Consider the following 24,230-nt stretch of genomic DNA (forward strand, 5'->3'; position numbering starts at 1 on the left):
CAATCAAAGCAGCGTATTGGAACCAGTGGGCTGGACCTCGCAGTTCGTGTAATATTCGCTAAGGGGGCAAAGAAAACGCTTTACGGTAGACGGGAGCTGTTTTCATTTTGAGGTGAGGGGTGAGAGTTTCTTTTACTATTTGATTACTAGTTAACAAAATGTATTTTGTAAATGTACAAGCCTTTGTTTTTATGAAGACAGAACTGTCCCGTACATGTCTTCTTTAAAAAAGCATTGTTAACGGTGCCGAAGAAAGGCCGTTTCAGGAATAAAAAAAGGCCGATTTGTTTGCTCCCGTGCAGGTTAGCCTGCTAGCCGTGCCTGTTTTCATGCATTGGTTGCGAGCGAAGATAACCGTAACGTTAATAACACCTTCCGTTGGACAGAACACTGACCCGGTCCAAACGGCGTTGTTGTGGCTTCACTCACCGGCTAGCGTAGTGTTCATTTTGTTAGTTCATTTTGCAGGCTAAATAGCTTGTTTGTTAATTTGTAGCATATATGCGCAAACCGAATGCGACGGTCGCAAGCTTACTACATTGTTTTGGTAACTGAGTATCCAACTACGTTGATTTCATTCATTTGGGTATTGATGGCTGGTTAGCTACTCAGAATTTTACCGCAGTGCTGTTAACAACGGTAGAACTACCGAGAGGAATCTTTTAGGATCTAGACGGCTGACGTGTAGCCAAGTCGGTTTCCAGAGCAAGTTGCTTTCTTTTTTTTAGGATTTTCTTGATTGTTGATGGTAAAGTTACGTATTTTCCCGGTTTGTATTTAATGCCACCCCTTTCTTAAATATACAGAAAATCAAAGGAAACGTTTATGCTCATGTTTCTAAGGACTTGTGACATCCGTTAATAATATGTTCTGCAACTGTTATTCCTCAGAGACTGATACACTTTGAGTTGGCTGTACAGGTACTAGCTACATCATCTCATTTGTCACTGAGGTGGCAGGGCACAGGTTATGAGGTTGTTTTTACCTGTTAAATTTCAAGTCTGGTGGAAATCAGGAAGGGAAAACAAAGTAATAGGTTACAAAGTCATTACCCAGTAATTCGCATCACAAAAACAATAGTTATGTTCGGTGCCAGACCAGGTCTGCATTCCCCTTGGTCGTCTTGAGCATCAAGTGCCAGTGTGTCTCGAACTCAAGATGGGGAGTCCGAGGCTGAGATTTGGGTGGCCTCATGGTTCATCTTTATGATCGATCTCTGCCAGTTCCACAGCATCAAAAACGGCAGGTGGCATCAGCCTGCTCATCAGCAGTCAACTGTAAGGGGGCGACAATACAGTCATCGTTGGTGCGCTGAGCAATCTCACTGCAGCTTAATGCTCACCATTGTTCACTAGTGCAACAGGATGAGATGGTGTCAGAAACACCTCAGATGGACCTGCCAGCAGCAGAAGCCAAGTCCTCTTTAGCGGTGAATCACAAGCCTCTTCTCAGATCCATTATTTCATTGTCATTTGGCAAAGGCTTTGATCCAGAGCAACTTACACAGTTCATGTAATAGTGGCATGAAAATCTGCACAAAGAGGACACAGTTAACAACAAGTGTCAGGAGGCTCTTTACACCACAGAGGCCAAAACGTACAGAGTGTACGATCAAAGCTGTGTGCAATGGCCTGTCTGGTGTCCAGTAGCCAGTGTTGTGTTGTGGAAAGTGGAGAAAAAATTACACTTTTTTTTTTTTTTTTTACTGCTCGCACTGAAATTTAGGTATGCGGCCAGACAATCAGGAGGAGGGAGGTTATGTCTCCCTCCAGCCCCTTCCGGGGGGCGCCTGGAGGCAGCAGCATGGTCCCTACATTTTTTGACTGATCCGGTTGCACAAGTAGCTAGTAAACGGACAAGGGGAGAGTGCTCTTCCCACACTGTCAGTCCCATTGAAACAGCACCAGGTGTGTCACGGGGATCAGAAATCTCACAGGTGACTCTTTCTCAATACGGCTGCCTTCTAGTGGAGATGTTTGTAAGCCGAAGCCTTTCCTGAATTTTGCAGTATGGCAGTCTGGTAGATAAGGTGTAGGAGGGGCTTGTAGTGTAAAAGAGTGTGCAGTGTGAACAAGTGTATCAGAGGACTGCATGCACCTTGCCTGAGCACTTCCTGCCTGTACAGGTGATGCAAACGGCTGGTCAAATTGGCGATTCCAACATACAGGGGAGGGACATGTAGAAACAGACACATATGCAAAGTAATGCAACAACTCTTGCTAAAATTGAACCTTGCAAATGCCTCCAGATTGTGGATAATCCATTATTAATTTGGGTTTAAAAGCCACTACACTGCATCTGGAGGAAATGAGATAAGGTCTACTTGATGACCTGTCTACGAAGAAGGAGATTGTAGACAAGTTAGTCCTCTCCTGGAAGGTAATCTGGAAACTTTAACGCGTTAATGTTTTAACACAAATGAATCATATTATCAAGTTTGACTGCAACTTCCTTCCGTAATTCCAGCGCGGATATTTACCTGGCTGAATTACTGAAAGGCGTGGCAAACGCAGATGTGCTGAAGGGAAAATTTCTTTTTAACCCTTTCGCGCATACGGTCACACCGGTGTGATTAGCCGTTTAGCGCATATGCTAAAACTGGTGCGATTAGAACTCTGGATTGGAGAAATTCTAGCTCATTTTAGCTTTGAGGAAACAGAGATTTAACTCTAAAAATATAGCAAATGCTAACTGAAATCTATAACAAACTTAATAACGCAAATGAAAACATAACGAACCATATAAGGCCGGGCTATTCAATTGGCCACTCGGCCCGCGAGGTAATTTGTTCCGGCCCTTCGAGTAGCGTGTGAAAAAGACATCTCTAGCAGGTGTAACAGGAGCGTTTTTGCTCTCCTCTGATATGCTCTGCGTTGTGTTTTGAAAAAAACTCAACGTGATAATTTAAATGGGTCTCACTGAATGAATTTATTGCTCGATCACACATACAGGTGGTCTCCCGTTGCCCAGTACAGGATAAGACAGAGGTGGCACCCCAAGTTAAAGTCCACTTTCAAGAGCTTAACCCCGCGCCACACTTACACGACACCCCCTTCTCCCTACACACCCGTGGGAAAATTAAAAAAGATGCGTGGGAACTCAGAAAAATAACACAACTAATCGGGAAATTCTGTGAAACAACATTAAGCCTACTACACAGACGCTGTTCTCCGACGTGCTATTCTCCGCTCTTACACCATCTCTTTACTTTTCAAACTGTGGTCCTATTCTTGCTAACACTAGCCTAGTTAGACAAAATGTCTCTTTCTACTTTGAAAAAAAGAAGAGTTGATGCAGAAAACAGGCAATTCAACAGCGAATGGGCAGAGAAGTATTTGTTTACATCTGTCTGTGCTAGGCCCGTATGTTTATTCTGCAATGAGTGCATATCCGTGTGTAAAGAATATAACTTGAGAAGACATTTTAAGACTAGCCATGCTAACTTTGACACTACTTTCCCACTGGGCTCAGACGCTCGCCGCCAAAAGATTTTGGGGCTATCTGCATGCTATGAAAAGATGTGTTACCCTGTATGGAGCTTGTACAGAACAAGAGAGAGCTACATCAGCATCCTTATGAGTGGCGTGGATATTAGGAGAAAGAAAAGGCCATTTACAGATGCAGGGACTGTCAAGGAGTGTATGCTTGCGTCAATTTAGGAGGTGGTTACAGACGAGAAAACCCGAAACAGCTTGCTTGATTCAATCAAGAAAATTCCATTATCGGACACCTCAACTATGAGGAGAGTGGAGGCCCTTGCATCGGACGTCTTCGAGACTCTCTTGGACGCGCTGAGGAAGGCGCCGGTGATGTCTCTTGCACTGGATGAACCGACTGACAACAGCGATGTAGCACAGTTGTGCCTTTATGTGAGATTTTTTGACGGTGAATGCTTTCAGGAGGATCTACTTGGACTTCTTCCTTTGGAGGGACACACGACTGGTGAGGTAATATTTAATGCAATTGTTTCATTCTTTGAGGAGAACAAGCTGGATTTGGGACGTATCAACATGCTGGTAACTGATGGTGCGTTTCTGACGCTTATGGAGAATGGGGAGTTTTCCGCTGCCGTTTGCTTTTTGAGTGACATCTTTCATCACTTGAATCAACTCAATAAAGAGCTACAGGGCAGAGATCAAACAGTCACGCAACTTGAGGAGAAACTTCATGCATTTCAAAAAAAGCTCACACTTTTTTCTGCTGATCCTGGAAAAATGCTCCACTTCCCCACATTGCGCACATCAGGTCAACAAATCACAGAGGTGATGATGGGATTCATAGACGCATTGAAAACCAACTTTGCCACTAGGTTTGCCACTGAAGTGAGGAAATTTGTTAAGGACCCTTTCTGTGTGAATGTTGAGGGAGAGTTTGCATCAAAAGCAAAGGAGCTGGTAGTGTCACTGGATGAGGCGTCTTTACAACTTGAACTCATTGACATTCAGTCATCAGATGACCTGCGACAGTCATTACAGGTGGCAGGCTCTGAGAAGTTTTGGACACATGAAGTCAACCAGGAGAAATTCCCTAATTCAAGGGATCTCGCCATTTTTGACCTCACAATGTTTGGCTCTACTTACATGTGTCATCATTCTCACACATGAATGTCATTAACACGAGTAATCGCGCATCCCTCTCAGCCCAGCACCTGCACCACTGTATGCGTATTGCGCTGACAACGTATACACCCGATTTCACTGTTCTTGCGAAATCTAAAAAAATGTCATTTCTCTCATTAGAAGGCAGGCTGTTTGCCAATTATTGTGATGGCTGTTGTAGTTTAATAGGCCTACTTAAATAATTTACAAAAAATACCATGAAGCAATGTTATGTTCCATACTATGAACTTTTTTTGTTATGTGCACTTAAGTCTCAGTTAAATGAGTTAAATTCTAAATGAGTGTGATATGGCTCTCTGATTTACCCATTTGAATGTAGAAAAAAAGCCTACTTGGGTGTCTTATAATGCACTGATGTTGTTATGCAGTTTCAAAATATGACATATGGATATGTTTGTAGAAAAAGCCTATTGGTGCGTCTTACAATGCACTGATGTTATGCAGTTTGAAAATACAACATATGAACTTGTTTGAATGTCGAAAAAAGCCTACTTGGGTGTCTTATGGTGCAAAAATTATTATTGTTGTTTTGTCATCACTCATATTGCAAGCCATATCTCTCCGGCCCCTCATTTGGGATGCTCTTCATGAACTGGCCCCCATGACAAACTAATTGAAGAGCCCTGATATAAGGTAACACGCGTGCTACATACCATAACAAATAAGTTACATGCGAAAGGGTTAAAATGAAATTTGCCCTTCAGCACATCTGCGTTTGCCACGCCTTTCAGTAATTCAGCCAGGTAAATATCCGCGCTGGAATTACGGAAGGAAGTTGCAGTCAAACTTCATAATATGGTTAATTTGCGTTAAAACATTAACGCGTCAAAGTTTCCAGATTACTCGCGAACGAGCGTTAACGTTTACAGCCCTACTTTTAAGACACGATCCCTGTCTATATTGGTCCCTCAGTGGTGGAATTAACTCCCCACGAAGGTTAGGACAGCATAATCACTGGAATCAATGACAATAATATAATGTCATGTAAAGTGAGGCTTTCTTTGTGATGTTGCACTGATAAACTGTTTACTCTTGAGCGGACTTTCACTGCAATGTTGCGATGTCACAATGCTAAATCACTTATTCCTCAGGGTGAGTTTTCTCTATGATGTCACAGTGCTAAATCATTTCTCCTTGTCTGTTTTCTCAGGTTGCTGTCCTTTCTTGCTGGTCTTAAAGGAGGGCAATGAGGGAAGAGAGAGGTCTCGGTGTCCCAGCATTGCGTCTCGTTGTGTTGAAGCGTGGCACACCAAAAAGGAGTAAGCTAGATAGGTGAGACCGGAGGTGACGGCCTTTCAGCCCTGGCGCCCAGGAAGCGGACGACAAGACAACAGGAAGGCTCCTCTCACGACTGCATAGGAGGCCAAGGATACATCCTCCCTCTGGGTTTTTATCCCCCTCCCTTTTGACTCAACCTTGCCCTACTCTAGCCTCCTTCTAGTATTAAACCCTAGTTCCTTCTCACCTCCCGTCTTATTCAGCACCCCCTTTGCCCTTTCCATCCCCCTGTTCCACCTCACGTTTGTCTTGCCTGTGGTCTTGTCCTGCTGTGTCTGTGCCCTTGTTGGCAGCGGTGATGGAGTTCCCCCAGCACAGCCAGCAGCTCCTGGCGAGCCTGCGATCCCAGCGGCTCCAGGGCCTGCTATGCGACTGCACCGTCCAGGTGGGCTCCACCCGCTTCCTGGCGCACCGTGCCGTCCTGGCCTCCTGCTCGCCCTTCTTCCACATGTTCTACTCAGAGCAAGCACTGGGCAAGCGCGAGACGGTCACCATCAACGGGGACATTGTGACCCCGCCGGCCTTCGGGCTGCTGCTGGACTTCATGTACGAGGGGACGCTGCGGCTGGCTGCCCAGCCACCGCCTGAGGACGTGCTAGCGGCAGCGAGCTTCCTGCACATGAACGACATTGTGCGCGTCTGCAAGAAGCGGTTACAGGGCCGTGGGCTAGCCGAGGCGGACAGCACCAAGGCTGAGGAAGCGTGCGTGACGGCAGGGGCGATGCGCAGGGCCGGCGGGATCTGCGGCCCATCCACAGGGCTGGGGCAGGGCGATGGGGTGGACCGTGCCGAGAGGGCGGTGGGGGCCTCCAAAACCATGACAGCACCAGCCCAGTTTCCCCACCTCAGCCAGTTCGTTTCCCTCAGCACCCAGAAGGTGATGGAAGAGCAAGAGGAGGCACCAGATCCCAACCCTCACGAGCCAGACAAGTTCAGCCCCGCCAGTCCGGACGTGGCCGACACGACTCAACCAGGAATGGGCTCTGTTCCCATAGGCTCACAGCCCGGGCCCAGGAGCCAGGGGGAGTCTGCCCTTGCCAGTCCCTGCAGCTCCACTGAAGCGTACCCCAGCAACCACCCCTCCTCCTGCTCCTCCTCTTCCTCCTCCCTCCTCCCACAGGCCTGCCCAAGCTCTGAGCCCCAGGCCAATATGGCCGCCCAACTCACAGGGGCGCTGGCGAGCCATAGCAGTTTGGTCAGCCCAGAGCAGGCTATTATGGTGGTTGCTGGAGATGACTCCCCACTGCTGGTGCAAGTAGCCAGCCCTCCAGCTCACATGGCCCCACCCATCCCCGTTCAGGACACGCCCCTGACGCCAAGGCCGCCCACTCCTTTCTCCCTGGCTCCACCCCACCTTGATCAGGCTGAGGGAGAAAGAACGGGGCGGACATTTGGCGGGGATCGGGAGTCACACATTCTGACCCAGGAATTCACAGCCGGGTGTGGAGCGAGGGAAGGGGACGAGGAAGACGGGGTTAAGGTCAAGGTGGAGGCCATTGTCATCTCTGACGAGGAGCTGGAGGACATGGACGGAATGCTGGGCGGGGGGAGAGAGCGGGGTCGAGGCCTGGATGGGGAGAACGGGGACGAGATCGAGGGCAGCCACACGGACGATGACCTCTCAAACCCCCATTTCCTGTCCCAGCACCCCCATCTCCTCCACCTGCCTCACCACCCCGACACCCTGGCCTTCCCGCTTTCCCCGCAGGGCCCTGCCTCCTCCTCGTCTGAGCCCTCCCCCTTCCCGCCGGCCCTCTTCCCCCCCGTCCACCACCAGCCACTCTCGCAGCAGTCCGACTCGCAGGCCATCTACTTCCAGGACTTCCAGGACCCACTGGGCGCCTACGTGGAGGATGTGCCCACCTGCAGTACCTGTGGGAAGACTTTCTCCTGCGCTTACACGCTGCGGCGACACGCCATCGTGCACACGCGAGAGCGCCCCTACGAGTGCCGCTACTGCTACCGCAGCTACACCCAGTCCGGCGACCTCTACCGCCACATCCGCAAGGCTCACGACCAGGGCCTGCCCGCCAAGCGCAGCAGAGCGGACTCCGAGCCGCACACACAGCCACATCCGCAGCCTCCTCCGCAGCCTTAGAGAGGAGCCTGGGCGTGGGGGGTGACGGAGGGGGTGGCATGAGCAAATGGGGATGGCGGGAAGTTTAAAAGAAGGGAAGAAGGGATCAAGAGAGCAAGAAAGGGGGAAAGAGGAAGATGAAACAACAAAAGGGATGTGAACGCTGAGGACCGAATGATGCCTTCGGAGTGACTGTACAGTCTTAACCGTTTTAGCAAGAGTTTTTAATCCCCTAATTTATTTATTTTAATGATACTGAACTGTCTCTTTGCTAGTTCCAATAGAATTTTTTCTGGGGTACTAAAATATGTATGCACACCATTTTTTTAAATGAAAAAAATTAGTTCCCATGCTGCTCTTGGGCAGTCGGCGGGGCCTGAAATCACTTGGCTTGCCAGTTGGATTAAGACCAATTTGGAGACAAGGGTGGAATAATCCGCTGCAAACACGAGTACTGTAACGTTACTCACAGGCTCCTGTTCAAAAGTCACACCATTTGTTTGATTTTGTACATCATGGAAATAATTGTGCACAAGCTATGAAGTGAGCGAGATGTAATGGAGCAAAAAAGGTTTGATGTCACTGCTCATTTGCTGTGAAAACAGGTATGTACAGTACTTTATCATGTTTATACTGATTTTCTATTTTTCTTTTCATCAACAAAATTATGAGAATAAATATGAGACATGAATTTGTTTTGATGCGTTGGGGTTTGATTGACTTCTCTCACCCTTTCTGATACTGGAGGATGCCAGAGTAACATTAGAGCCCTGTAATTACAACACATTTCACATTCATGAGACAAAATGTTTAGCCATTTTAAACCCATTTCAAGGGAGAGGATGAAATGTCCTCTTGTTAAGATGAGTCCTTTGGCAGGCAACAAGATCAAAGGAATGGAAATAGCTTCACAGACAAACATGGTGGGTTTCTTTAACAGGTGCTCCGACCCAGGGTGACGTACACAACTTACAGTTTTTATATGTAATCCATTTATACTGCTGAATATTTACTGAGGCAGTACTAGTTAAGTGTGTTGCAAAATATGTAAAAATAGGGGTGGAGACATGTGGTACAGACACCATGCAGTGCAGTATTTTCTAACAGGACCTGCAAGGTTGCATTCTGGGATGAGAGGGAGGTTTTGTACAGTCTGCAAGCAAAAGAGCCATCTTATTTGTTGTATTCAAAGCTCAAAAACCTGACAACATGATAATTTTTTTATTTGTACTGTACCAAAAAGTTTGTTTCACAGACATTACAAAAAGCATTGGGCAGCAGAGTCCTCTGTGAATGTACAGTGGTCCCAGTTACAGTGCAAGCAAGACGCAGTAGAGCGGAGCACCACCATGAGATGCTGTTGTCACAGGGCTGGGCAGTCGATGCAAACCATCCGCTCATAGCGCTCTTCATAACTGATGGAAAGAAATTTTTTAAAAATGTTCACATTCACTGCATTTCTGTGTTCAACTGCAGATACAAATGCAAGGCACAAGTGAGGAAAGTGGCATGCCAACTAAAGGTGTCTGACCCATGCAACGAACTGCCTGACAGAATGCTACCGTGCTGTTCTGCTTGTACACTCCACTTACTTCACTGGAGTTTTAATAGAGCTGTGCAGACTGGACCTTTCATTAAGGTCACAAGTCCTGTCAGTCCAAACTGCTGGTTTAGTGAAGCAGTTTAAGTAACACCCTACACTAGAACAGGTGAATACTGTGGATTCCACAACTTATGTTGGAAGGTAATTGGAGAACTGTATTCCACATGAACACGTGCCAGGCAAAGTGTAAACGGCAGACTTGGAGGAAGCATCTGCTGCTGTTGCCATAAATGCAAAGTGTGTGCCACAACTGTTTTTCCTCCCGGGTAGCCAACTGTTTACATCTGGAGTTCAGAGGGATGAGTGAACAGGTTAATGTCCGATGAAGGCAACATCGAACCAATGAGCGTGGTCAGTACTACTGGGAATGTTGGTCTTTAGCTCAGCAAGCTACCCACGTCTCACCGCACAGGCGATAAGGGCCTGAAGCAGACCTACCCCAATTACATACATCTATGTACTTTGTATTTCCAAATGCTACTTACCGCAAAACCATCTAATGTTTCTCCATCAGATGTACTGCTGTAGCAACTGCTGCACACTGCCACTACTGCTAATATTAATGAGCCAGTCAAAAGCATTCCTGTGGGCTGCCATCTCCAATCACAGCCCCCCTCCCTGGCCATCTCTTTCCCGTCAGTGTCCTTACTTGGGCAGACAGCAGGTGAAGCAGTGCGTCCGCAGGCAGAGAGAGCACTGGCGCTGGCACTGTGGGCAAACCACCTTCTCACACCGCTCACAGGGGGAGCCACTGAGCAACGGGCGCTCGCACAGTGCACAGACAGGGGAGGTGGCCATTTCACCTGGGAACAGAGGAAATGGGCAGGGCTTTACACTTTAAAAGTGACATACTTTGCACTGTGTGAACTACAAATGTTTTGGTGCTGCCATATGCTGACAATACACCATCATTTCTCTGTAAAAGCTGGACCACAGTCATAGACCTAAAAGCAAAGCATTATTTTGCAACAAGTACAAGGATGTAAACTCTGGGAATTAACTGATACTTTTTTAGCACATTAGTAAAATGTGCCCCCAAAAACCATGAGGAAGCCCTGTGCCCCCTTCACTCACCTGTCTTGTGTGGGCTCCTCAGTAGTTCACCCCTCGGTCCTAAGCGCATCTGCCCCCCCTTAGCTGTACCCCGTTGCGACGGGGTAGCATGGGGCCCAGAAGGGGCTGGACAGAGGTGCGCCGAACGAGCACTGGCAAAGAGCAGAGCTTTGGTGCGTTCTGGGAGCCGGGGAAAGGGAGACATTCATTTATTTGCTTGGAAAAAGCCCTAGTCCAGATCTACATACAGTAAGAACAGTATCCCTAACATGTACTCCCTCTGACCCAGTAATACCTCTGGTATTTACAGGAATAATAAATAAAGGTGAACATCAAGGTATACAACTGGTTGTTTTGTTTCCACTGACTTTGATGAAATAATACGAAAATAATTCAACTTGTACAAGACATCTGTACACAAAGATTCTCAATCTTGAAACATTCAATACGTTCATTCTATACATAAAAAAAACATTAGGGACAAAAGAGCAGAATGATAATTTAGAACACTATCAGTGCATACTACCCAATAAATTTGGCTAAATCAGCCATTCTAATGGAGTGCCAGCATCCCACATTCCCAAAGGCCCACAATTCAGTGTGCCATGTGATACTCCTCTTCACCATAGCACAGGTGACTGGTAGGATGATGACGAGTGAAAGCAAGTGGACAAAGACAGCTGGAATGTGCAGAAGGACAAAGATCAAAACCAGAAAGTATTTCATAGCGCAGACTCTGACATATGGTAACATTTGCTGAGGACTACAGAAGTTCTTTCAGCCCTCACTGGTCTGTGCAGATGTGAAAGTAGAGCTGGAGAAGACCAGACTTACCGTACACCTCCTTCCTCTCTGCTTCTCCGCCAACCGCCCCCTCTCTCACATAAGTTTTCCTCTGGGGGGCGCCATCTGACCAGGGACAAGGCCGCTTGGACATCTCAGACCCCTGTCTTTAAAGGCAAGTCGTAAAGTATGATGTTGATTCTCTGAAATAAGAACAGGGCATAAAACAGCTAGAGAAGTGTATGACTCCTTCAAGGTCTCTGTGATTATTTAACTAATATCTTGGGTGTGGATGATGGAGGTGTAACCAGCTACAAAGTGTAAGGTAGCCAACGGACTAACTACAGAAGCAGAGAGCAAGACACAGACATTGTGTAGCCACCACATAATATTACGCACCCAGGACTTATTTATAGCAAATTATCAACTTACATCATGATGGTTGTTGTCAACATTCTAGTTATGTTCCTTCATAACTTACTAGCTGCCGACTGAATTCCCCTGTGCCATCACACCGGTGATACATGCGAGATGCTTGGTAGCTAGCTACAAAGTCCTCATGTACAACGTATTAGACAGTAAACAACCGCATCAACAGTTTTACACAGACCAAGCCATGAGTCAAGCCACACAACACAAACGTTTCCGAAAAAGAGCTTCACCGACGTGGTGTTTTATAGTAGTAAGGCGGAAGTTGTTCCCCTCCCCCATAATGCACCGCGGTATCCAAATTCGGTGGTACCAGATGGCTGTGGGTGGTAGTACCCACCTCGCTTGCTGTTGTGTTCCGATACAAGAGAGCAAGATGGCGGATACGGTAAGCGCTTCTTGGTGGCCTGCTCTGGGGGTCGGTAACTCGAGCCCAGTTTCGGTCGAGTTCGATATTTAAAATGCCTTCTTTTTCTAGCAGGTTGATGTTGTCGAGGGCTGTCGACTCCCTGTCCTCAGGAAAAACCAAGAGAACGAGGACGAATGGCGTGAGTAATTGTATACCGGCTGTATAGCTAGCTAGTTGGCTAATATTAGCAATGTAGCTGTCCGCAACTGGCAACACATAGCATAGCTAGGCTACGTATGTCATGGCGGTGATACTCGGGCAGGGGACCGCTAATGTTATCCATCGGTGTGAACACTTTGCTGTCAGATCTGGGCAATATCAACAAACTCGTGCTTTATCATTATTAGCTAGGCAAAGTAGATAGGCAGGAAACGTCTTCAGTTGATTAATTATTAGTCAAGCTAACGTTACAGTATTTACATAATTAACTAGCTAGCGAGGCGATGTTATTTTATGTTCGAATGTTAGAATGCACTAAATTTATTAAACAGTCTATTCACTCTAAAAGAAAAAAAGTTGCCTAACAGCGTAGATAGCAAGGTGAGTAATTACATTTTAGCTAAGCCGTTTCCTTTGTTCGTATCATTAAACATCGATCATTATTAAGAAGGCAATATCATACCCTTGGGAAAACGTAAATGTATTTATGTGGTAAATGTATGTAACACTGTGAGGCTCAAGACTGTCCGGAACGTATAACTAAAGGGGGCATTCATGTGCCATCCTTAACCTTTTTATAATCGTCCAAATTGTTAGATAATATGTTGTCATGGCGTAAGTCCTAGCGTTCTTCAGATGTTATGTACAGCTGATTTCTCATCGTTGTATGTTGTACCGTAAAGTTCTGTATGTAAGATAATATGATAGTGATTGAAACGATGACAAGTTAACATTTTAGATGGATAAATGTGTATTTCGTATAGTTCCAAACTACAAAAGAAAAGACCATCGTAAGACTGACCAGCTAAATTTTAAAATGGTAGTGTAAAAATAGTATACTTCATAGCAGAAGGATGAGTAAATATTCTGTTGGATGTTATTGTAGTGTGTGTGGAGATCAATGTTGAATATTGGAGGTTATATGGTTTCAGTCCTTACCTATTCAATGTAACGCCTTAAGATATGGACCTATTAGGAACTCTACCCTTTTTTTCCCATCAGCTCTAGCTGAGATTCTCAGTGTGAAGGAGTTGACTGGGAGGAAGCTGTACTATGTCCACTACATTGACTGTGAGTATTCTCCTGTACATTGTCTGCTGTAGCTGAGTTTTTCCATGCAGCATCGCCAGTCTTCCGGCACTGTAGTGTGCTATGTGTCAGGCTAAAAACAACGGAGGGCATGTCTTGGAATGGAGCACGTTGTGTCAAAGCGATCGCATTGGTCCATGCAAACACGATTATCCTGCAGCCTCTGTGGTGCACTGTTCGGGCTTCTCCCTGATGCTGTTCCTTTTTTCCAAAGTCAACAAGCGTCTGGACGAATGGGTGACCCCAGACAGGCTAGACTTGAAGAAGCTGCAGTTCCCCAAGAAGGAGGCAAAGACGCCCACCAAGAATGGCCTGCCGGGGTCCCGCCCCAGCTCCCCCGAAAGAGACCCTGTGGTAAGAGCCACTGGAGCTGCCTCCCCGTGCACATCCCACCACTCACACCAGGTTTCTCTCACCTCAGTGTCATTATTACACCAGCACACACACAGGCTATGTGGAATAGAAAAGTCTCTGACTTATTACAGACTTGAGGCTATTAGTATGAGCGTTCATTGCAAAGAGGAAGTGCCACATCAACCTTCCCAAAAAACTCGCTCTGATTGGCCAAAGATACTCAACTGCGACCATGGTGGGCCGCAGTGGCAGTGGCTTCTTTCTGAAGTTCTCTATGTCATTTGAAAGTGGCCATTTTCAGTAAAGTCATATAATGTAAATATAATGAGTTGCACATATGCAGCAATGCTGGATAGTTGACATAGTAGTAAAATGTCATTTGCAGTTATTTAATTGATAAAGAAAAATTTTTTAACTTTAATTTGATGGTTAATCCTTCCTGGTGACTTAGCCCAGTTAATAAGCATTTTTTAACATATGTTAAAGTAGCATTTATTTTCAGGTCCATTTCTGTAGTACACATACACAAAAACCAAACTGCCTTTATGTTTTATTGTTTGTCAGTGTTATTATGGCTTTGCCTCTGGGATGAGTGAAAATCTTAAAATGTGGGGGCATTTAGAAAAGTAATCTGCTATTACAGCATTTCTTGTGATCAATGAAACTTGAGCTTTTGATTCATAACTCTGTTACAGTTGAATGGTACTACCATTGTTGCAAGGAAAGGAAAAGAATGGAAGGAATGGAAACATTTTGAAATATTTAGAGTATCTGCAGGTGTATGCCTCACACTCTCATAAATTGTCATAATGCCACACAAAATCTCCCGCCCAGAAAACGGCAACAAAAAAGATACAAAACCTGCAGTGCCAGAAGCACTTTGGTAAAATATAATATGTGTGTTTTATTATTGCCAGATTGCTGTCTTTCAGTCTAGGAGCTTTCTGGCATGGTGTGAAGCCCTTCTGTAATTCAGAGGACATAATCTTTTGCTTTAAATAATTTGTACAATAATAGTAATGAAGGAAAACCAAATCTGGAATTTGAAAATATTTGAAAACGATTTAAGGTAAAATTCCACAAGTAAAAATGGAAATACCATCAACATGCTTGAATTGATTGCGATGCATTGAATGTGCCGATTTGAGTGTGAATGCCAGTTAACCCCCCCCCCCCCCCTTTCTGTTCAAATTCAGAGGAAGAGTGTAGATCACAGCCTCCAAACTGCTACAGCACCGTCCAGAGGCAAAACCCTCCCCACACCGGTACAACTTCACTTTAACCCTTTTCCCAGGTGTAGAGAGAACCATTTTCACAGTGTGTGTACTGAACATGGGGATACTGCAGACTGAACTGCAGTACTAGCAAACCAAGATAAACGGTGACTAACACAAAGTAAAACAAGGAAGACTTAAGCTTCAAACTAGGTCAAGCTCATAGTTAAAGCACAAGACCAATATGGAGACAGTCTGATGCGTATGGGTGTGTAGCAGGACTAACAGTTTTATCTGAGACCAAATGAAATTGAGAACCGAGACCCAAGACTGGAAGTTGGTGACCCTGAGCATTGATACCAAGATCCGGAGCCACTCCATATGACATCGAAGGTGACTGGGTGGTGCCATTACTGTAGTATGTATAGAGTGTTGAGCCTGTGTGGGAGGTCCCTTTGAGCAGAGATAAAGTAAAGGTATTGTCAAATGTTACACAAGGAGAGCTAGTGAGGAATAGAGAGTCACATAAAAGAAACTACTTGTACTTCGCAGTAGCTGTCTCCTGATCAGTAAGTCCCATGGTTTTTAGCTGATATAAATGAAGTCACAGCCCATCGATCCCTGTCATGTCATTTGAGTGTACATTTCCCCATTGAAAGACTGTGTTGTCATGCACTGTAGTATTGAACTGTACATTGATTGACTTGCTTGAATGAAACGTGTGATGAATGTAGGTTTCTTTTAGATCCAGATTAATGGTGCATCACCCAGACCAGCATGGGGGCATGTTGGGTGGTTTGCTTGTTGGTACAGTACTTTGCAGTAGTGGACAATACCACACTCAACTGCACTGTCCGTTATTACCCTGGTAAGATCTTAGCGTCTTACCAGGGTAAATGCAGCCACCTGATTTTCCACCCCCATAATTATCTGTCATACCTCATCAGTCACAGGTTTTTTGTGAGCATTCTATGGTGTCAGACACAGTGGTCAGACTTTAGAATTCAGGATACAGTTTCAACATAAAAGTCTTGTTTAGTCACAGTGGCCAGTTGGGATTACAACACACCCTGTCTTTCTGTTTACTTTACAATGCAGAAAAGAGGACCTGACTGTTTTTAAAGCCACAGGCAATGTTTAAGACAATCATTTAATATGTAAATATGCATATCTTGGTACTTTTCATGGCACCAATAAATCAAAGAGATCTTATGATTGACGTGAGAAAGATTTTCAAAAAAGAACTGTTTCTATTATTTCCAGCTGTGTTTTAATTTCTGTCATGTACGTTTTCTGTTTAGTTCATTTGGTGGTATGTGCTATATCCCTTTGTCTGAAAATGTACTTGTGATGTAGGGCAAAGGTGCAGGATATCGAGCAGATTAACATCTGAGAGAGTCCCAGAGGACTGTTACCGTCTTAGTCTTGGTGCTCCTAGTGTTTCTGAGTGTACTAATGACATGGCTGCCTTTCCTCTCATTTTTTTGTGGATTACAGAAGAGAAAGGCTGAGTCCGTCTCCCTGGCGAATCAAGTATCCCCGGCCACTCCCGTGCCTTCGCTGCCAGCTGCTACGGAAACCACACAGGCATCTGTCTACCCAGCGGCACGGGACTCAAACACCTTCACCCCGAAATCCAATCCCCGCGACGATCACGAGCAGCTCACCTCACTCACCACAGTAAAACCACACCGCTGACACGGTCCATGCAGTGCACGTAGTGAGAGGCAGCTTTATAAAAAGCACTGCTCCAAAGAAGAGTGTATGAACACTAACGCAGTGACCATCAGCCAGTGTCCATTTCCTCAGTAAAAATTGAATACCACGAGCAGTATCAACCAGCGGGCAAATTGCCTATTACGTACACGTGCATTTCAGTGTCAGCCATGTCAAAATGAACATTCTTTAAAGTTATATTTAAAATAAAGAGTAAAAATGTTAAAAATGTATTTTTTCCCCCTGTTTCTCCAGAATGGTACTGGCCGTCGCCTCATGCCTTCTCAGCCAGGCAGGAAGAGGAAAGCAAATTGTGTTGGCACTGATGAGGTTAGTACCATTGTGGAAACTGTACAGAGGTGTCCTGAGTGTTGTGTACCTTTGTTGTAGGGCTGCAACTAATGACTATTTTGATAGTCGAATAATCTGTCGATTATTGAAACGAATAATCGATTGAAAGAAATATTCGATCATCAAATCGCACAATTGCTGAATGGCTCTTATTTATCTATCGGCTTTTAAATTTAGCTTGAGGATGTTTTAGGCATATGCTAACTAACAATGAAGACAATAAAGATGAGAACTTCATTCAAAAATATGTCGAAGACGGGCTCTGGTTTAACATTGTAAAGTTAGGGCACATTTGGAATGTGAACAGGATCGTTGTGAATAATAGGTTATTATTTGCCACACTGTATGTTCAACGTCATAAATAATTTATTGATCAAGAGAAAATGTATTTCAAATAGAAAACGTTACAGCTCATAACGTGAAGTAACTTTTAACATTAACATTGGCTATGCTAGCTAGCTAACTAACTTAATGAGACGAGTCTTCATTATCCCGAGAGCCAACGTGCCACCTCTTCACATGCTTGAGCATAACTGATGTGCTCCAATGACAGGCAAGGTCAGGTTTGCAAATGTTGCCGTTCACAACCTTCTTGGCAGAGTGAGCTGTTTTGTGCATATGGTCACACTGGTGTGATTATAAAACTAGATTGAAAAAATTCTAGCTAATTTTAGCTACAAACAGCGATTTAACATTAAATATAGCAAATGCTAACTGAAAACTATGAGAAGCTTAATAAAACTAATGAAAACATAACAACTATGTAACATAACACGCGTGCTACAGAGCATAAAAAATAAGCTACGTGCGAAAGGGTTAAGAGTGAAATGCTGCCACACTTTTGAGGTCTTTGGTCGTGAAGGTGTTACCATCTCTTATTGTTCACTCCAGTAAAGCAACGTAGCTTAGGTTACATGTCTGAGCATTCCGAGTCAGTACGAAAAACACACGTGACGACGTCACCAACTAATTGACAATTAAATTTGTTGGCAACTAATTAGGTCATCGATTTTAGTCAACTACGTCGATTATTTATTGCACCCCTACCTTTTTGCTTCTGGAGTCTAAAATCTTTCAGGCCAAGATCCAGACCTTTGATGTCAGTAGTCAATTCAAGAAATTCAGAAAATATGCTTCTCTCATGGACTAAGCTGCATGATGGGTACTGTAGGAACAGGGCCCTGGCACCACGCCGATCTGAGATACAGTATGTCAGTGCTGACACCCCTCCCTGTCCCTTTCTGCAGTGACATTCCTCACTGGCTTGCAGAAACACTGGGATTAAAAATGAACTCTATAAAATCCAATGTTCTGTGTATTTTCTGAAAATAGTTATTCATCAAGGAACATGAGTTAAAAGAAAAAAACAAAACCAATGCAATACTTTTCTTACCCTTTTAAAATGATCGCCAGAATCCTGCAACCCTTTGTGTCTCTTCTGCTAGAACTACTGTAAGCGATGTTAGTCTCTCTGGGTAAGAGTGTCTGCTAAATGCCAGTAATGTATTGTAACATAAAGGTTTTCCAGTGTAACGGCCCTTGATGTACTTGTAAATTTGCCCTCCAAGGTCATAATATTTGCTTAGTACTTACAGAGATACAAAGCAACTGTGATGAAAAATGCGATCAGAAGTGTTAGTGGTGAGTGAATGCTGAGTGTGGTTAAGAGCTGGGGTCACTCCCACCCGTGCGTCTTTTGGACAGGACTCCCAAGACAGCTGCGACGGGATCCCCTCCGCCCCCCGCATGACAGGCAGCCTGGTGTCCGACCGTAGCCACGACGATATTGTCACACGCATGAAGAACATCGACTGCATTGAGTTGGGCCGCCACCGCCTGAAGCCGTGGTACTTCTCGCCCTACCCCCAGGAGCTCACCGCCCTGCCCATCCTGTATCTCTGCGAGTTCTGCCTCAAGTACCTCAAGAGCCTCAAGTGTCTGCAGAGGCACCTGGTGAGAGAGGGAGACCACCTGTCTGTCTGCCCGTCATTGTGTCTGTCTGTCTCCTCCCTTCAGCATCTGCTCCTGTAGACACTTGGTGAGAGAGGGAAACCTCTTTTCTGGCTGGCTGGCTGTCCGTCATCGTCTGTCTGTCTCCTACCTTCAACATCTGCTTCTATTGATAGAAGAGAAGGATTCAACCAACCAATGTGTGGTACTGAGGGATTCAACCTCAGTACCACACACGGTGCTATAATAAACAGTTCCATTCTGAATACAGAATAAATGCAGCAGAAAAAACTGCAACAAGTGCCTCCTACTGACAGTTTTCGTTTCTGTTTAACATTTGGCTGTCTCTACCCTCAATCTTGACTATCTTATACCTTCAACTCTCTGTTCTGTAGAAAGTCTGTAGACTTTGTCCATGTCTATTTCAGTTGATACTTACATTTAAGTTTTTGGTGACTACACTCTGTCTCCCTGTCTCCCCTCAGACAAAATGCAACCTCCGCCATCCCCCAGGGAATGAGATCTACCGCAAGGGCACCATCTCCTTCTTTGAGATCGATGGCAGGAAGAACAAGGTGATTCCCCTGTGTGTCTGAGATGAGCCACATTACCCTGCCAAATAAGATCTGAGACCCAGTCAGATTCTGGGCATCCTCGCATACGTTACATTTCATCAACATGCAGTGCAGGTGCAGTTCACTTGAGAGGGGCTGATGTAAGTACAAAGAAAGAAGGGAGTCACCTTGATTTTCAGTTAGCTGGCAGGCTGGATCCAATTATGTTAATGTGGGCTCTTAAAACACAGCTGCCTAATTAGCCACATCTACTATAACTTTAAGTGGAATCAGAGGGCCTTGTCAGCTAGCTACACTTATGTATTGTCACACAGCTAGCTAGCTAGGGACAGGATATTTAAAGTTTTGCTGAGTGACTGAAAGGACACCCTTGGGGTGACCCTTTGTTGCATCATCATGTTTTTGGTGGTGGAACTTGTTTTGCCTGACATGGGCAGAGTTCCAGATAGACCTGGCTCCTGTGAGCTGGGAGCCTGGTTTGAATGATGTAACAGCTCCCCAGAGACACCACAGTGAGTAGGTGCAGGCATATGAATAGTTTTTAAATGTGGCCCTTGAAAATGAAATGACAGCATCCCCCTGCAGGGGGCATACCCCAGGGAACTTTGAAATGGCTCAGTTATGCACTGTCCTCAGGAGAATGTAACAGTGAAAATAAACAGGTAAATAAATATTTGCATGAATATGCAATGGGAAGTAGCACAAAGCAGGAGTCCCCTCCATGGCCACTAAGGGGCACTGCAAGTCTGCAGGAAAAAGTGGGGGTAGATTGAAGTTGGTTTGTAATGCTCAGGTCCAGTTGGCCTAAGCGTTACTTGAGCGGGTGCTCACAGTAATTGATTGGGTGCAGGTGCATCACTGCTTAAGCACTTGTTCTCCAAGATTTGCACCCTGAAGGTCTGACAGGCTGTTTTCTCTGTTGTAGACGTACTCGCAGAATCTCTGCCTCCTGGCCAAGTGCTTCCTGGACCACAAGACACTGTACTACGACACCGACCCCTTCCTCTTTTATGTTATGACCGAGTATGACTCCAAGGGCTTTCATATCGTGGGCTATTTCTCCAAGGTAACCTCTGATCCTCTGACCCCTTCCATTCCCCCTCCCCCTCTCCCTGTCCATTGGTGGCTTTGCTTCCTTGTGCCCTGTATTCGGTGCTGTAATGTGCTTCGCTGCTTGTCTCTGATTTGTTAAACCTTATCAAGTATGATTAATGTGATTTCACATTACATAAAAACATGCAGCATACTCATTCCAAAGGCATTCGCTCAGTTACTCAGACCAGACACGGGACTGGCAGTTATTTTCACTTACATTGAAACGTTGATTACATATTTGCATAACATTACATTGTTATTTAGCAGACACTCCTATTCAGAGTGCCTTACCTAGGTTTCAGTTTTTTTCAGTTTATACAGCTAGATATTTACTGAGGTAATTCTGGGTTAAGATGCCCAAAGGGTACAGCAGCAGTGTTATAGCAGGGAATCAAACCAGCAACCTTTTGGTTAGTAGCCTTGCAACTTACCATTGCGCATTACCACTACACCACACTGGCGACCACTGTTTTAACATATTACTGTACATTTTAGCCAGAGATCTCGGATAATTAGCTGGGAAGTTATTTGCTGACATGGACGTGGCTTGCAATGTCTCAGAACCCCTGTTCTTATAAACATAGAGATTAGTATGAGAACATGATTCTGTCATATTATAGCTTCACTCATTTTGATGTTTTAAATGTCTTTATTTATTGTCTGACTCTGTGTCTCTGTGGTGTCAACAGGAAAAGGAGTCAACGGAGGATTACAATGTGGCCTGCATCCTGACCCTCCCTCCCTACCAGAGGAGGGGGTATGGCAAACTGCTGATCGAGTTCAGTAAGTTGCACCTTATTCTCAGCCCATCCCATGCCCTGGGCCATCAGCATGTTCTGCCACGGCCACTCTCTTAGCCAAGATCTCACAGTCCTGGGAGACCTGCTGCATGCAGCTGTGGCTTCTGAAGGTTTCTCTAAATCACAACTTGAATGCAGTTCCCCCCAACTGAAACAATGCAGGCTCTTTGAGTTTAAAGCCCATGACCTTGGGCTCCCGGTGGCTCAGTTGGTAAAGCACTCATCTTGAGTGTAGTCTGGGCTCTATGGCCTAGGTTCAAAACTAGCCATGTCAGCCGATGATGACCGGGAACTTTCAGTGGTGGAAAAAATTGGTTTTGTTCCACTGGGGATAGAGGAGGGTAGGTCTGCCAGGGCTTTGTTGACTCATCATGCAATGCGTCTCACAGCTCTCGGGCACGATTCATCTGGATGACACAGTTAATGTGCTCAGCAATCAAGGCTAACAATGAGGTTGTTTTTGGTCTTGGCAGGACAGTAGTCTGGAGTTATCCAAAGGTATTGAAAGTGATGCTTTGGCTTGTCGGTGGAATAGGAGACATTGAGACTGGAATAGGTCTGTCTCTGAGATGTACAAAAACGGACAATTTTGCCCCTGTCCCTACAAGGCTACGAATTGTCGAAAGTGGAGGGGAAGACAGGCACCCCGGAGAAGCCGCTGTCAGACCTGGGCCTGCTGTCCTACCGGAGCTACTGGTCCCAGACCATCCTGGAGATCCTCATGGACCTGAAGTGTGACAATGGAGAGCGACCTCAGATCACCATTAAGTGCGTCCGCCTTCTTGTTTTTCCCCTTCCCTCCATTTTAGATCTGCGAGAGTTTTTAAGTTACACGTCCTTTCTCTCCGGCGTGCTCAGTGACTGCAGTGCTGCTTTGAGTCCTGAGGTGCTGTAAGTGGGTCATACAGTTTGTAATGATTTTTGGAATCTGCATAAGCTTTACACATCCTCCTGGGTCTGTTACACAAACTGAATCTGCTGTGCAGTGTTAATGTATTGGTAAAACATGAATGTGGTGGTGGGGGAAAGGTTAGTTGAATTGAATGAAGAGAATGTGTGAAGTTGTATGGTACTGAGTACATGGGGGAGTCACCCTTGCAGTGTGTGTGTGTGTGTGTGTGTGTGTGTATACACGTGTATGTACAAGATTTTAACCAGCTGTGAGGCTTATGGCTGATGGGAAGGGGAAGGTTGTGTTGTAGTGTGGTTCTGGAAAGTTGAACGGCTGTGTGTTGATGTGTTTAGCTGCAGTGTGGTTGTGGTATTTAGCGTTGTGTGTTTATCTGCACAGTGGTGTTATGTGTATTAACAGTCATGTTTGTGGAAAGAGTGGTGCTGTTTGTATTAAATGTTGTGTTTATCTACAGTGTGGTTTTGTGTATATCAGTAGTGCTGCATCTAGTGTGGTTGTGTGTATTAGCAGTAGTGTGTTTGCTTGCAGTGTGGCTGTGTGTATATTAATAGTTGTTTTGTTGCAGTGAGATCAGCGAAATCACTAGTGTAAAGAAGGAAGATGTCATCTCTACCCTGCAGTATCTCAACCTCATCAACTACTACAAGGTGAGACTGCAGCACATGGAACTGTGCCTACAGCACTGTGGGATTGTGGGATACTGTGGCAGGTGGTACACTGCTGTCTCAAGCAACGATCCTCTCAACTCCCTTCCCAGGGGCAGTACATCCTGACGCTGTCTGAGGACATCGTGGAAGGACACGAGAGGGCCATGCAGAAGCGGCACCTCCGCATTGACCCCAAATGTCTGCACTTCAACCCCAAGGACTGGAGCAAGAGGGGAAAATGGTAGACCCTGTCCATCATCAGCCCCACAGCAGTGACCCCCGAGACAAGGTCTATCCAGAGACCTACAGTCCAGTAGCTTCTGTCTTTCTCTGAATTATAACCTGAAATGTTTTTTTTTTTGCCCAACAACTGAAACTATATTGGCTCATTGGGATTACAACCAATGACAACCCGGATCTAATTCGGAGCCCTAAAGCCATCAGTCATCATGTCATCAGTATGTCACAGAGCGCAACAAACACCTATCCAGTTGTAGAAATCCTCATGACACTCAGTGGCATACGACTGTCATTTCACTGACTTTAATCTTCATTGAACAGCCTGTTGAAATGGGTAGAATCCCTCTGGTGTGAATCTGTGCTTCGTTTGAATCGTTGCTCAGACATAAGGTAGCTGCAGATTTACTGAATGGAATCAGCATTTCTGGTGAAGGATGGCAATACTGTACTCCTTACAGATTTGCATTACTCCAGATTCAGTGAGAGCTGGACACCTGATCCTGCGTAGATGTGTTTCATAGATAGGGACCATTTGTACATAACCCTTTTGTAAAGGAATTTTAAATGGTATTGTATTTCTGTATGACAGATGAGGTGTGAATGGCAAATCCTACCATTTTAAATGAGCCATGTTGAACTGGTGCAAGAATGTAAATTTGGTGATCTGTACAGTTTTTTTTTTTTAAATGAGAAGCAAAAATGAATGTTAACTAACAACTGTTGTTTTTGTGTGAGGCTTTTGTTCAAATGAGGGAGAGTATTGAGTTCAATTTTACATTTACATTTCACAGTTATCGTAATTATATTCCTGCAGTAGAGGTAGAGGGATGATGACACTCTCAGTAGCACCAGCTTCACAGCAGTGCAACTTTATGC

General features: G+C 45.2%; 3 protein-coding genes across 8 annotated transcripts; 2 read left to right on the forward strand and 1 right to left on the reverse strand.

The window, feature by feature from the left end:
• Nucleotides 1-71: 71 nt before the first annotated feature.
• Nucleotides 72-8,504, forward strand: zbtb3 (zinc finger and BTB domain containing 3). 2 transcript variants are annotated; one of them, XM_036548293.1, is made up of 2 exons: nt 72-112; nt 5,770-8,504. In XM_036548293.1, exon 2 carries the CDS (start codon nt 6,196-6,198, stop codon nt 7,993-7,995), a length of 1,800 nt encoding a protein of 599 aa, XP_036404186.1. In that variant the 5' UTR covers nt 72-112; nt 5,770-6,195; the 3' UTR covers nt 7,996-8,504. The 2 variants fall into 2 exon arrangements, with proteins under 2 accessions (XP_036404186.1, XP_036404187.1); XM_036548294.1 differs by having other exon boundaries at nt 91-119.
• A 747-nt stretch (nt 8,505-9,251) lies between these two features.
• On the reverse strand, nt 9,252-12,108 carry LOC118791585 (apoptosis regulatory protein Siva-like). 4 transcript variants are annotated; one of them, XM_036548989.1, is made up of 5 exons: nt 11,895-12,108; nt 11,465-11,580; nt 10,652-10,810; nt 10,227-10,380; nt 9,252-9,389 (listed from the first exon to the last, which is right to left on the reverse strand). In XM_036548989.1, the coding sequence occupies exons 2-5, from the start codon at nt 11,565-11,567 to the stop codon at nt 9,338-9,340; spliced, it is 468 nt and encodes a 155-aa protein (XP_036404882.1). In that variant the 5' UTR covers nt 11,568-11,580; nt 11,895-12,108; the 3' UTR covers nt 9,252-9,337. The 4 variants fall into 4 exon arrangements, with proteins under 4 accessions (XP_036404882.1, XP_036404883.1, XP_036404880.1 ...); XM_036548990.1 differs by having other exon boundaries at nt 11,465-11,616; XM_036548987.1 differs by having other exon boundaries at nt 11,846-12,108.
• Nucleotides 12,109-12,164: 56 nt separating this feature from the next.
• On the forward strand, nt 12,165-24,041 carry LOC118790895 (histone acetyltransferase KAT5-like). 2 transcript variants are annotated; one of them, XM_036548023.1, is made up of 14 exons: nt 12,165-12,230; nt 12,321-12,390; nt 13,413-13,481; nt 13,714-13,853; nt 15,050-15,118; nt 16,565-16,747; nt 17,039-17,113; nt 18,839-19,087; nt 19,570-19,659; nt 20,585-20,725; nt 21,444-21,537; nt 22,163-22,322; nt 23,033-23,114; nt 23,225-24,041. In XM_036548023.1, exons 1-14 carry the CDS (start codon nt 12,219-12,221, stop codon nt 23,357-23,359), a joined length of 1,569 nt encoding a protein of 522 aa, XP_036403916.1. In that variant the 5' UTR covers nt 12,165-12,218; the 3' UTR covers nt 23,360-24,041. The 2 variants fall into 2 exon arrangements, with proteins under 2 accessions (XP_036403916.1, XP_036403917.1); XM_036548024.1 differs by lacking the exon at nt 15,050-15,118.
• The last annotated feature ends 189 nt before the right edge of the window (nt 24,042-24,230 follow it).

The sequence above is a fragment of the Megalops cyprinoides genome, chromosome 16 (genome assembly GCF_013368585.1).
Source record: "Megalops cyprinoides isolate fMegCyp1 chromosome 16, fMegCyp1.pri, whole genome shotgun sequence".
NCBI classification, from domain to species: domain Eukaryota; kingdom Metazoa; phylum Chordata; class Actinopteri; order Elopiformes; family Megalopidae; genus Megalops; species Megalops cyprinoides.

Coding starts and splice junctions, on each gene's coding strand:
- zbtb3 (XM_036548293.1), top strand. CDS start 6,196: ATGGAGTTCCCCCAGCACAGCCAGCAGCTCCTGGCGAGCCTGCGATCC.
- LOC118791585 (XM_036548987.1), bottom strand. CDS start 11,868: ATGTTGACAACAACCATCATGAT. Junction 10,811..11,464: donor AGAGAGGAAGGAGGTGTACG/GTAAGTCTGGTC, acceptor CCCGGCTCCCAG/AACGCACCAAAGCTCTGCTC. Junction 10,381..10,651: donor GAGGAGCCCACACAAGACAG/GTGAGTGAAGGG, acceptor CTCTGTTCCCAG/GTGAAATGGCCACCTCCCCT.
- LOC118790895 (XM_036548023.1), top strand. Junction 17,114..18,838: donor ATTGTGTTGGCACTGATGAG/GTTAGTACCATT, acceptor TCTTTTGGACAG/GACTCCCAAGACAGCTGCGA. Junction 19,660..20,584: donor TCGATGGCAGGAAGAACAAG/GTGATTCCCCTG, acceptor TCTCTGTTGTAG/ACGTACTCGCAGAATCTCTG.